A 14,456-nucleotide genomic window follows, 5' to 3' on the forward strand; every position below is an offset into this window, starting at 1 on the left:
TTTATCTTGTGGCTGGGAATTCAAAGAGGAGAAAGGTTTGCCTGATAAAACAAAAATTAAAAACGTATTTATGAAGCATCTACTCTCTACTTCCCATCCCTCAGGAAAACCTTTGAGCAACAAAACAGACTTTCATTTAATAAAGCTCTCCTTGCTGGCTTAGATATGGAATCAGAAGGCATAATGGAGTCATGAATGGAAATAGGCTGGAAAAACCAAAATGCCTTACCTGTGATATGGGTAAAGGTAAACATCTTGCTATTCAAGAAATGCTGCTTTCTAGACTTGACAGACATTGGAAATTTAGCTTAAGAGGAGAATTCCAGGACCTAACTTTACAGAAGAATTATACATTTCCAAAATTCAAGTTACTGTCAGAATTTCTGGGATGTAGAACCAAATCGAGGGCTTTCTAGCCTTGGGGTCCTAGGTTATGTAACAGCATTTCCAAAGTCTCTCTTAACCTAAGCTCTTTGGGGCCCTTCCTAATCTATAAAATGGGAACAAACCCCACATTGACCTTACAGGTATTTCAAGGCTAAGTGGTTTGTCATCCAGAAAGTGAGGATTATGGAGTAAATGGCAGGCAATATCATGGGCCTGCAATATGGGGGGTGAATTATTTGCCACTTTCTATACCTCTGAAACAAACCATTTATTCAGAGATCACATCCTCACTTTGGGACCATTTCTACAATTGTGGAGTTCTGAAGGAAGTGTGAACAATTAAGATGGGAACCTTCTTTCTTCCTGATTCTCCCCTTTTCTGGGTAAACTTCAGTGCAAAATACCTTCTCAGGAAAAAAGACTGGCCTCAGCTCTGCCTAAGGGACAAAAGATGCTGTAAAGCTGTAGGTGCTATTATCATTCACGAGTGCTTGCTTGGAGTTAAAGAATTTCTACATTCTGAGGGAGACCTGTGATCTCAACCCCCATTTTACAGATAAAATAACAGGTTCTTTTAGGGTCAGGTCTGTTGATGGATTTGTTCCATAGTCTTGTTGTCAGAGTACATGAATGTAGTTTAAGAAAGTGGTACTGTCACTTCTACTTAGGAAACAAATCTCTAGAAGTACTCTTCTTGAAGTTTCCTATATTAAATATCAATCTGAACCTTAACTTTTTTTAATGGGAGCAAAAGCATACTCATGGAGCTGAGGTACAGAGCAACTTCTCAACCATGGGAACTTGCCGAGGTATGGGTAAGGGGTTAACTGATAGGTCGAGGAACTTTTTGTTACAACCAGGCAGTTGACTCCAGAACTCTTATCCTTATTCATCACCCTCTAATGTCTCTACAACAGGTACCTGAGTAGGGTGGAGTTATATCCTTGTGATTGCATAAGTGTTGGATGAGTGCTGGAGGTACATGGAGGCAAATGGCCATTATTCTATTAGTGATACAAATGATAATGTATATGGTAGAAAAATAAGCTAAAGGAAATGATGAATATTATATTCTGGTCCTTTACCATTCACTAAGAGCTAACATAGTATTGGTGAAAGGATTGAATGAGAAAAAATATTAAAGCATTCAGTACCCGGGGCATAATAATTTCACAATAAAAATGTTTAAAACCTCAGTCATGCTAGCCACATTGCAAGTACTCAGTGGTTACAGGTGGTTTGTGGCTGCCATATTGAACAGCACTAATATTCAGTCTGAAAGAAGAAAAAAAGATTTTTCACTTTGAAATATCAGTAATTGTCAAACATATCTAACAGAATCCCTAGGCCAGTTCTTCCCAACGTTGTGATGTGCACATAGCATCTGTGAATTTTGAAATTCAGATTCCAGCTCACTAGTCAGGAATGGATCCTTACAATCTGTATTTTAAAGGCTCTCAGGGGATGTTGTTCCATGAACCACATTAGATTTGAGACTAAAACCTGAGCCCTGGTGATTTATCATTCCCACAATGCTTTCATTTATAACTAAGTAGAGGAATTTAATGCTTAAATATACACATATGTGTCTGTAATCTATTTTCCATCAAAGACCAACTAAGTGGAAAATCCTATGTCAAAAGAAACAAATCTTGTGAATCTTAATTTGCTCAGAAAAATTGAGAAGAAAAACTATTTTGCGTTGCCAGTGCTCAGTATGCATTCATTTGATTGCTCATTGATTCTTTTTGTGACTATTCGAGAAATTTATTTATGTGATCATTTTTAAATCTAAGAATGTGCAAACACATTCCTGAACCGAGCCTTCCTCTACCTGCAGTTTTAACCCTGCAGTCTTGAGCCCATGTTCAAATATGGCTTTCCCTCTTGATTGTATTTGTATTCCTTATTCCCCTTGCAGGATATTACTATGCCCTCCCCCACCCTGATCCCACTGAACTGAAAAGAACACAAATCCAATCGGATGAACGAGCAGGTAGATGGGGCTTGTTTTAATGCATGCTTCCAATCTGGCAAGGCCTCAAATGTTTGCAAGCAAAGATAGAAAGCAAAGGAAAGAAAACCTCCTGGCTAAGAATTAATGAAAACTTAAGGCCAAGTAAATTTCAGTATCTTGTCAAGTACATAGTCTTTGTTTTTAACTCTTCAAAGTCTCAGTAATCTAGCATGAGATGTAAATATACAAGAAGTCTTATATTGAAATATATCATCTAAACTATGAAAGGATGACAAGTATTTGAAATAAAATTTTGAATTCACCCTCATTAATTCAATGGCTCTTAGTCAAGGATGTTTTACTCTTCTGTGAGGACATATGACATTGTAGAAATTTGCTACTGGCATCTAGTGGGAGGAAATCATGGATTCTGTTCAGTATTGTACAATGCACCTGACAGTCCAAGACTTCCCAGCCCTCATACAATGAAAAGTCATTCAGCCCAGAATGTCAGTAGCACCAAGACTGAGAAATCTTACTAATGAAACTAGTCCAGGCATGGATTTCTATTTGAGAAGATAATGTTTTTATTTTTTTTAAAAAAAGAAACAAAGAAATAAACCTAAGGGCTGGAGAAATGAATCAATGGTTAAGAACACTTGCTGCTTTTGCACAGGACTCAGGCTCAGTTTCCAGTACCCAAATGGTAGTCCACATTTGTCTATAACTCCAGTTCCAAGGGATCTGACATATCCTTCTGGCCTTGGTGAGTATTAGGCACATACATGGTGTACATACATACATGCAGGCAAATACACATAGATACAAAACTAAAATAAATAAACCTTAAAAAAAAAAAGAATACAGGGTCTAGAGAGATGGCTCAGCAGTTAAGAGCACTGCCTACTCCTGCAGAGGACTCGGGTTTGATTCTCAGCACCAACATGGTGGCTACGAACCATCCTTAACTTCAGTTCCAGGGGAATCTGAAGCCCTCTTCTGATCTCCGCAGCATTGCACGACATGGGTGCACTCACATACATACAAGCAATACACTCATACGTATAAAATAAAAATAATCAATAAAAATATTAAAAAAGGAGAACAGAATCAACAAGATAATAGCTCAAAAATACTACAGTGGGCAGAAAGTTTAAGGTAGTACATTGTGAGGATCAGGGTGGGATTCATGATTTAATTTGCCAGTTAGAGGTTGCTGTGGTTTGGAAGATTGTCCCCTAAAGGCCTATGTGTTAAAGGATTGGTCCATAGTGCTATTAGGAGGTGATGTGGGATTCTAGGCATGGCCTTTGGGGTGAGCTTAGGACCATGGTGGGTATATCTTAAAGGGGGACTCTGGGACTCTTGTTTCTTTTTTCTCTCTGTTCGTGGGCTAATATTAGAGGTGAGAAGTTTCTTCTACTATGTGTGCTCTCATTAAAGTCTCCTAAGCAAATGAGTTCACTCAGTCTTAGACTGGAACTTCTGGAACTGTGAGCCAAAATAAGCTTCTCTTATTTATAAGTGATTTGCCTCCGATAAAGTTAATTGCTTCAGGTATTGAATAGAACCTCCAGAACCATGAGTCTAAACAAATTCTCTTTCCTCTTTGTTAGTTAACAGCCTCAGGTATTTCAGTACAGTGACAGAAAACTGACTAGTCCAATGACAATGAAGATTTATCGGTCTCAATTTCTCAGAAAGCTGGCTTTGACCTGAAAAGCTGTTACTCCAATAGTCCTGCTGACATAATGACCACCCACTCATGGCAGAGAGAATCTTGAACAATCCTAGTAAGCTCAGCCTCACAGGGGGCCTAGAGCTATGGGCTAAAATTAATTCCTCATATTCAACTCATCTTTCCACCTTCCCTCCGTTGTCCTTACTACTGTATTGTGTAGAGGTAGCAATCAAGCTTTTATAAGGCACATTGCTCAGTGCCTGGATGATAGCTCTGGGCTGATTTTTCTTTTATTTCCCTTTCCTGTTTCTTAGGCTTTCTATGTTCAGGATCAGAGAAAAAGTCACTTTTGAGTTCCATCTCCCAGAATTAAGTGATATAAGGTCCCAATTGCTGTAGAACTATTTCCATTTTAGAACCTCACTGATTCACAAAAAGCCAGGGATACATGCCCTGTGTCCAGCTGAATTCTAAATATTTCATGGTGGAATGTATCAATGAAGTCACATAAACTCCTCTAAATGGCCATGAAAAGATTCAAGAGCAGACTCATTCATCCTACTGCACAGTTGACTCATTCAGATGTGGTGGGCAGGGGTGACTCTGGAGAATGTGACCTCAGAATGAGACAACTTAAGTGAATATTTTGTAGGAAAAGCTGTATATTAAAGCACTATCTCCTTAAAATACTCAGTGTTCTCAGTTGAATCGTGAGAGCACATTGCTATCATTAGGAGGAAAACCTGGACTCATTCAAGCTAATACTTTTTTTCTTTCCTTAAATGTGATTTTTTTAATCCACATCTCATGACAACCACCTTTGTGTGGTCACTGAAATGGACATTTATATAAGACACTCGTGAACTCCTCTAAATAGCTTCTAATGGTTTACTGTTGATATAATGCATTGGAAAGGGAAGCATATCATATTTTGTAGGAATCATGTCAAGATTATCTAGGTTGGTGGCTTTGTTTTTTGATGCCCAGATATAGAGGTCACTCTGGTGTCTTAGTTTAAAAGATATTACTTTTTCAAGATTGAACTAACAATACCATACTTTTAGTTATAAGGATTCTTTCAATAACTAAGGTATCCACTGTCTAAAAGATGAGCAACTCTTAGGAAGTCTTTAGAGACCTTTGCAATGTGATACTCCAGTAAAGAAAGAAAGAAGTCTAAGGGGGCACAAGAAAGATACTCAATTATAGTTTTGTATTTGTGAAAACATCCTCTAACTTATATGGGAGCAATGGTGGAATTTGGGCCCAACTGAGAAGGGGGGGACCAGGTCTTAATTTTGTCCCTCATTTGCTTACTGTGTTATCTTTGGAAAGTGATAGCATCTGTATAGGTGTCAGTTTTGATTTGAAATGAAGTATAAAAATATCCACTTTCTCCAACTTACAGGCTATTTAAGAGTCAAAATGAGACAGATGTGGTGGTGCATGCCTTTAATCCCAGCACTTGGGAGGCAGAGGCAGGTGAATCTCTTTGAGTTCAAGGCCCGCCTAGTCTACACAGTGAGTTCCAGGTCAGCTGGGGCTACAGGGAGATCCTGTCTCAAAAAGACCAAAAAAAAAAAAAAAAAAAAAAAAGAGTCATATTTGGTACTACAGCCAGAATCTGCTGTGTGCTGATGTGACTTACTAGACTTGTGCTGAGTTTTCCACGTGTGTTTTCTCTCACTAAATCAGCACATTAACTCTCAGTGTATTACTACATCCTCAGCATCCAGACAAGGAACCAGAGGGGGGCAAGTCTCAACAACTAACATAAATTTCAGAACTAGATTACCAGCTTGAGAAAATAAACACTTAGAGAACCAGCAAAATACAAAGGACAATAAATGAGAATTTTGGGAGAAAGAATCTGATATATTCTCAAAGTGTTATAGTAATCATCAGAGGAGAAAACCCAGAACTGTTAGCAATTCTTACCTTTATTTCATGGTTCAGTGTTATTATATTTTGAATTATATGAGGGGAAAGGCACCACATCTTTCAATGCTTAGGGCACTACAAGGTCTTAATCTGGCTGCCTGAGGCATACACTGATACAATCAAGTTCTTAACTCATCAGGTGGCTCCAAGGTCTGTATTTCTGACTGCTAGACTCTACTCTGCCCTATGATAATAACATTTATTATTACTAAATGAGAGTTACCAGTGATGATAATAGTCTGCAGGAAAAGAACTGCCATTAAAGAAAGGTTTACTCTGCTCTGAAAACATACAGGAAGCAACCCATAATTTGGAACCAAACACACAATGAGAGCCTTGCACAGAAAGAGTCACCAGTGTCCTAATGTATCTGTGGCTTTAAAATGACCATGAAGAAGCCTTCTCATTGCTGGCAGCACATTTGTGGATTCTCTACTGGCTTTGCGGAAGTGGTTAACATCATTTTAGAAATCTTTGAAATTCTTAACAGAAGCACAACATACCCTACAGCAGCAATTTTAGAGCCAATGCTAATATTCATGGAGAGAGATTGATTTTTTTCTTATAAGGAAATAAATGAACAGTTTTTAAGATCTCTGGCTATTTTGGTTCCTCTTGCTTCTCCTGCCCCACCACCACATCCCCCAGGGTTTAAGCAAGCAACGACTGAAAATCAAGTCTATTAGTGTTCAGGGAATTTAGCTGTTGATAAAAATTCAAAGTCACTTCTAACACTTCTGGCTTCCTTCAAGTGCTCAAAGATAACCCCATAAGACCATTTTTATGACTTAATCTAAAAAATACTAACAGACCCCCAGCAATGGCTAAGCTAGCTGATATTTTGAATCGGAATGACAGTTGAATGGGTGGATGAGACTTTTTTTTTCTTCAGTGCCTTGGGAGATTGACTTGCAAAATTCTTAGACAAGAAACAGGGAGAATCTGAAAATGAGGGAAGAACCAAGCAGCCCATACTTCAGATTGGCTTTAAAGATTTTAATGCTGATTCAAAGCATGAAAATAAAATCACGGCCTTTAAGCTATTCAAAGAATAGTAATAACCTGGACCACAAATAGACAAATTTACTTTGAATATTTCTTTCAAGCATGATAATTATTAACTAAACAGCTCAGACTCTGGAAATGTAATTCAGGCTTCATTATCCCTGCTCTCATCTCGTACTGCTAAGAAAGAGAAAAACAGCGAGAGAAAAATGGGGGATTTGAAGCCCTGGATAGTTAGACACTTATCTTGTCCACATTAGTGGACAGTGCAATGTCCTGAGCTATTTTCTGTCATCCGTCCATTAAGTTACGATGCAATTATGGAGTAAAAGCCCCTTGGCTAGGTATTTTCCCTTCTTGTCTTGGTGCTTTTATGGCCGGGCTTAGGACTCTTGGGTGAAGCAGTGAGAGATGAGAGAGAAAGCTAAGGGATTAGTTGAATGAGCTCCTTTAAAGACGGCAACCCTTTCTGCCCTTGCCCTTGATTCGGCCATCTGGCTCTGGGAGCTTGCTGCTACATGCTTCAGGACTGTGAATTTCAAACGCATGATTAACCTCTCTCTCACTCTCATTCCTGCTCAGAAAATGACTACTAGGACCAGTCTCTAAAGATCAACTCAGGGTTAGTATAAGTAAGAGAAAAACATTTGACAAAATAAAATAAATTAGAAAATTCCACCCTTAGTTTTCCTCATTGCTCCCCAAGACTTATCATCATGAATTCAAGTTTAATAAACCTCCTTTTATACTCTCTCTGTCACTCTCGCCATCTGCACCTGGAATCATACCTAAGGGCATAGCACCACATCTAACTGCACAGCACCACACAGTCCAGAGCTCATGTTCATTATCCTGTGATTATTGACAACTCCTCACAGCAAAGATGGTTTCCTTCTCTCTACTGGGAAACCAACAATATTTGGCTTCAGTATGAACCAGTCAGGCAACATTGGCCAAAGACTGGCAAGCAATGTTCAGTGCATAGTTAATACGTCTCCAGAAGCTCTCTACACTGCTGATGCCCTAAAGAAATAACACCTTTTCTCAGATAAAAGGCATGGACAAATGCTTTGCTCCTAAACTGGTAACAGTCATGAAAATTTGCCATATAGAGGTGAGGGTAGAGTGCTAACGAGAGGGTGTTACCTGTAGGATAATGCTCATTCACCGGCCAGTTGTCCACCTGCAGTGTGGCATTGCCCCCATTCCTGGTGAAGCGCACCACATGGTATTTGCCGTCATTGACAGGGGTTCTCTCTTCTTTGATGGAGATATCAACTGTGCCAATATTGAAGACAACTCCAATTTTTCCCTGTTCCTGTAATAAAGAAACACAAAGGGCATGATTATCACTGACCACAAGGTTTGCTCCCTTTAAAGTTGATCCTCCAACTAGCAATAAACCTGTAGGTGCCCAGAGAGAGCTGTCAGTATGGAGTGAATAATAGGATCCTATATTTCTCCATGGGCTTTTATCTTGAACATAAAAACACCAATGGTATAAAGCCACCCAAATTGCTCTCACAGGCCACACAATAGAGGTTACACCATTCAGTTGCCCTAGTGGATATCAGGGTAGAATAGTAGAGCTTTCTGACCTTGAGGTATAATACTGAAATGGTCATTTCTCTAAGAAGAATTGTGCTTATTTCCTAAGAGAGGCTAATAAGACACTGTATTCTAAATAATTTCACAGTTAAGATTTAGGATTAAAGAGGAACTATAGGCCTGTTTTTATGTTTTGGGGTGGTCAAAGCCAAGGGGAGGGATACAGAATTGTTAAGAGCCAATGGCAGAGAAAGTCACATTATAGGCCAAATCCTTGAAGATTTTCTTTACAGATCCAAGCAACATTAAAAAGGTATTTTTAGCAAAGGGCAATGAAACAGAGCTGCTGTCTGCAGAATCATATGACTGCCAACCCTTCCACAGTTATCGTCCCTCTCAGGTTAATCCAGAGAGGTGCACTAGTGTGACAGCCTTTGTTAAACAGCAGAAGAGAACATCTGTAGCTCAGAAAGGCTTGGAGGAAGAGAAACTGCAATGCATTCTGGAGGAGGAGCGTTATAGTCATGAAATTGAAGATGATGGAGATTGTGACATGGTGGAGATGAGATCATCCACCTCCAGTGAAATGTCTGGAAACACTGAACCATACATAATAATACTATTAAAACTCTTACTATTTCTCTCTAATAACTGGTTATGTGTAAGAGTTAGAACTAGTATTTATTCACAATGAAACAAAATGAAAGTGGCCTTCCTGGTCTGATATAATCAGCTTCTCCAACCCTCTTGGAATGGCATAACAGCTTTGTGTAATACCAGAAAGGATAGGGCAAGGGAGAAGAGAGAATCTTTCCACCATTTCCGTAGTTGTTTGGATTATTTGCCATAGGTTGGGCCTTGAAGATAATAAAATTTAGATGTAATTCTGATATTTACAAGGCTGAGTCACAGTATTTTTTCTGTCTTATTCATATTTGTTTGATCAATAAAAAGTCAAAAGAGGAGACAAACAGGGAAAAGGAGGAGGAGGAAAAGGAGGAGAAGGATGAGGAAGAGAAGAAGGAGGAGGAGGAAGAGGAAGGGGAAGGGGAGGAGGAAGAAGAGGAGGAGGAGGAGGAGACCATAATCCACATAGTCTAAGTTCTGGGAAATAGTTAATAGAAGCTCAGATTCCATCATTCATTCATTCACTCATTCACATACACAAATACAGGTTTATTAAGTATCTAATATACTCATAAGTAAGGATTTCTTTTAGGATGGACCCTTGTTTTCCTATACTTTGGTACATTTCACTTATTTTCTCCAAAATATGCGTTCCTCAACTTGTAATTAGTCTTTTTGTGTCCATTATTATGTAAATACATATTATACCCAATTAAGAAAAAGACAAGTGCCCAGAAGTCTTGACCTTAGAAGGCAGCAATGTAGGCAGACTGATAAATCACACCATGAGCACTCAGGAAAGCAGATCTAGGGTGGGTATCATTGTTGCCTTTGCTCCCTGAAAGCATGGCCTGGGATGTAAACTGATTGCTCACTTTCTGTGCTCTGTGATAAGTAATCCAGTACTTCCCCATGTGGTAGCTAAACACACTGTTTCCTAAATTTCATTCATTGGGACCAGTAAGCTCTCAGTTTTATTTTGGTTCATTGGATATCGCCATACTAAACAAGTACTTAGCACTGAAAATGACGCATGGAAAAGTGAATATTATTATTGTGGGTCCTTTGTTACATTGTTCTTGCCCATTTTTAATAATAATATGATGTATTTTATACTTTCTCTTTGCTTTTGAAGGTATTGGGAAATGACAACATGAATTCTCTGCTCTTTATTAGAGAATTGACACTCAGCATTCATTCATTTCCAAGGGTGTGGAGTGAGTGGCTGGGTGACTGTGCCCTCATACGTAAACAACGGAGGCAACAGTAGGCTGCATCATAACATGCTTACGGAATGAATGAACGGTAGGAGTTGAGAAGCCACAACTTCAGATGCTGTGACTCCTCTGCTTACCCTAGACGTGGGCGGCGTATTACACTACAATTCTTCTACGAGAAACTACTACATAAATTCTGGATGCATGGAAAAACCTTCTGGTGATTCAGTTCACCTCTGAGTCACTAATTAATCATGGACAGAAAACAGTTTTAGGGGGGAAAGGAGACCCTTTAGCGTTCTGCAGCTTTTCAGTGACAGCAGGGGCAAAGTACGTTCCTGGCTCAGTGAGTTGGCTAATCAGCAAGATATGTTCTTGGGCAGATTTTCTGCAAGATCCATAAAAGATTCAGGAAAAGAAAAGATTTAATCTCTGCCAAAATAAATATTTGGTCCTTATCTTAGGCACCACACATTTGCCATTAGAATCACTGTTTCTGAAAGATCTTCCTAATCCTGTTAGCACGTTGCCAAATTCAGCGCGGATCCTCACCCATATGTTTCATTTCATCTCCCACAGTAGTAAATGTGGCTGTGCTAGACCTCAGATGTGGTCTTTTTATTCTCAGTAATAAAATTTCATCATCACAAACTCCTTGTTATTTGTCATGGGACCACAGTGACATTATAATCTGTGGCTAACTGCTTTGTTTCAGTTTATTGTAAGTCATGGAAGCCTTGCAGCAAACACCCATATAGTTGCCCAGGCTGGAATCCATCATGTGCAACTGCCATGAAAATAGGCTCTGGTGGCTCATGTGTGCACAGAGAAGATGTGAGAGGTAAATGCATTAGCTTTGGTGTCAGCCCTGACTGACCTTGAACAAGTTACCTAACTATTCTGAACCCTTCTCTTGATGATACACTATGGACAAGGTATCAGTTTTAGAATTTTCAAAGGACTATTGTAATGAAATGATATGACTAATATGGAAACTATAGTCCCCCCCTTTATATTAATGTGCGTGTGCTTCTAAGTGTATGCAGGTACATATATGTGTGCGCAGGTGTATAAGTACATCCTACATGTGGGTGAGGAAGCCGGGGGACAACCTCAGGTGTCTTCTTTGAAGCAGGGCCTCTCATTGGCCTGAAACTCACCAATTATGCTAGATTGGCTGGCCAGTGTGCCCCAAGTATTATCCCCTTTCTGTCTCCCCTGCACTGGGGCTCAGAGAGCTCCCACCATGCCTGCTTTCTATGGATGATTAGGGATTGAATTCAGGTTCTTGGGTTTGTGAGACAAGAACTTTAATGAGCCAACCATCTTAGCCCTATATAATAGTACTTTATAATAACAAAACCTTACAAGAATATGAGATGAATGGATTCAGAGGGGAATATACAGTCAATTTCCCATAAATAATCAGCTGTGATTATTACAGATATTAATTAGTTCAATAAGAAGAACATAGGTTTTAGCACAGTATAATAAAATAATACCTCTGGCTCCTCAAACCTATGACTTTGGGCAGTTTCCTCAAGGGTGCACAGAGAGAGGGAGAGGCAAATTGCTGCCTCTGAAGCCTGCTGTGTGGATTATGTTCAAGCACTTGCCATGTGGCTAGGCATACTTCTGGACCTCAATAAATGTCAGTCCTCCTTCCTCTCGTTAGTATAATTGAAAGTAGCAGTATACGCTAAGCACTGCTCGGCTTGGCAGATGCTGTCCTCAAGATATATTGTGAAAATAAATGTAAATTTTAGCAAACAGAACATAAAAGTTTTTGCAAGGTTGATTTCCTGCCACAATTTGGTAGTTTCTATCTTTCAACATTCCTTGGTGTCTTTTATAAGCCTTTCTAAGACAAGCAAAGTGTAACAGCAGAAACAGCATGGCTATAAATTTTAATAACTCCATACACATCACCACTAAAGTTGCTACCAAGGCAATCACTTCAATCTATGTTCTTACTTGACATTAAAAACAAAGACACGGTAATTCAGGAAACATTACCAATCGTCCTCATGTGCATTCCAGAAAAACAAAAACAAAAGCCGACTTTTCCAGAATCAGCTGCATTTAGTAGCCAGTCATTCCTTAGCAATAGTGGCTGTTCATGAGCCCACCTGGTTCCTCAAATTAGGCCAGCTCCAGCTTTCTGGTCCTCAATCATTATTTACATTATGACTAATGCTGCTGAGTGATCCCCAGGATGCCACTAGCTCCAGGGTCAGACTTTAGGAGCAGAAATACACTGGGGCAAGAGAAAATCCTCAAGAATAAAGAGCTCCACAAAGGCTATCTCTTCATTTATTCCAGAGTGCCCCTGGGGAAGGCAGAATGTACCATCTGCTATTTCAGAAAGCTGTAGCTGACAGAAACAAAATGGAGGTTCTCAGATGTATGCCAAGGAGGTGTGCACTGGGAACAGTTCTCAATGCCATCACTGCTAGGCTTAGTTCAATGCTAGACAATAACCTAATGAAAGCAATGTGTAAATGATGTTTCCTGTGCCTATGTACCACGAGGCCTTCTGCAACCATTTTGAGGTCTGGTTCCTACATCACAAAGTAATTAATGGTTCTGTTCACCCCATTTTTCTAATTCTCCTTATTACAAGCTCACACTAATAGCAACCTTTTGTGTCTGTTTGTGATAGATGGGGCCAGGATCAACTAATACATTGAATGTCATTGTTCAGCTACACACATAATTGGTAGTATGAGACCCACCACTGTCCTCTCACTACTGTGAACCACTGTATCCAGCAAACTTCTGGTTGTGGTTGCTTTGCCAGACTGACTGACTGAATGTAGATGTCACCGACACAGGAGACACAGGAGGTGACTAAGGAACAAAGCTTGTGTTCTTTGAGTCACTGATGTTCAGGCTATCACTGCAACATGACCCAGGCTATCTGAATGCTCAGTACATATTTTTGCTTTTTTTTTTTTTTGAGACAGAGTCTCCCTGTAGCCCCAACTGGCCTGGAACTTGCTATATAGACCAGGCAGGCTTCAACGTATTTTTCAATAAGGTTTTCTTCTAATTTCTCAGAATTATCTTCTACTGAACTTATGTGATAAGAATTCTTGTTTAATACTCAGACCCAAGCCCGTTTGACTCTAAAACTCACAGATTTTCCACTGCGACATATTTTTATCACAAGTGTTATATGTGGTAATCAAGTTACAGTCATGTCTCTTCATGACAACAATGAATTCAGAGAGGAGCATCCTCAGGTGATGTAGTCATTATACAAGGATAATGCAGTATACTTACACTGTCAGATACAATTATGATGTCACTAGGTGATACAATCTCACAGGACTGCCTTTTGCCATGCCATTCACTGTTGATTAAAATGCCACTATACAGCACATGACCATATTTACCAATCAATCACACTGTCTAACCTAATTGTGTGCTCTTTGAATGCAAAGGTCTTACCAGTGTCCAGTAAACTTGTTAAATTAATGACCAAGCAAATAAGTGAAAGATGAATTAAAATGTGTGGTTGTAAATTTTTGAAAATGAGAGGTTTTTTTTTTTTTAAAACCACTGGAGATGAAACAGGATTTGTGTAGTGTAAGCTGATATAGCTAATCGTAAATATATTGAGATCTCGTATAATAAGGGAAAAACCTATTGTTACACTTTTCTTTATAAATGCAATGTGTTAAACATGACATGGTAAACTTACCTGATTCACTAGATAATTTCAGTTGAGGGAAGATTTATTGATATTCTTTGGAATAAAATACTCTATACTCAGTAGAGCATTTGGGCTCTTTTGTGCCTATTAGCTGTCTTTTCGGGGATGATCACTGGCTTAGTTTTTCAGTGAGATGATCTTGTTTTACACACAGGACAATTACTCACCAACAAGTACTGAGTATATACTTTCTGTACATAGAATTATATACTGTTAAAGGATTAGAGACATGAAAGAAATGAGACCTCAAGAAGGCTTAGAAAGAGAAGAAACCCTTCAGGAGCCATGCAGCCTCCAAGACCCCAGCCATGAAGCTTAGAGATGGTTTGAACTTTCATTATCATCTTCTGACAGTGTCCTATTCCCTTTTCCTTA

At 39.2% G+C, this 14,456-nt stretch overlaps 1 protein-coding gene across 13 annotated transcripts in view; it reads right to left on the reverse strand.

Moving 5' to 3' along the window:
* Positions 1–14,456, reverse strand: part of Nrxn3 (neurexin 3) — a 1,763,451-nt gene that overhangs the window by 195,639 nt on the left and 1,553,356 nt on the right. For all 13 annotated transcript variants that reach the window (XR_003850606.1, XR_003850607.1, XR_003850608.1 and 10 more), the window contains one exon: positions 8,118–8,289. Coding sequence is in view for 9 of the 13 variants with exons in the window: in XM_008839710.2 (XP_008837932.1) it covers positions 8,118–8,289 (172 nt within the window). In the remaining 4 variants the exon portion in view is untranslated. The remainder of the gene's footprint in view (positions 1–8,117; positions 8,290–14,456) is intronic.

The sequence above is a fragment of the Nannospalax galili genome, unplaced genomic scaffold, assembly GCF_000622305.1.
Source record: "Nannospalax galili isolate Female #2095 unplaced genomic scaffold, S.galili_v1.0 scaffold330, whole genome shotgun sequence".
NCBI lineage: Eukaryota > Metazoa > Chordata > Mammalia > Rodentia > Spalacidae > Nannospalax > Nannospalax galili.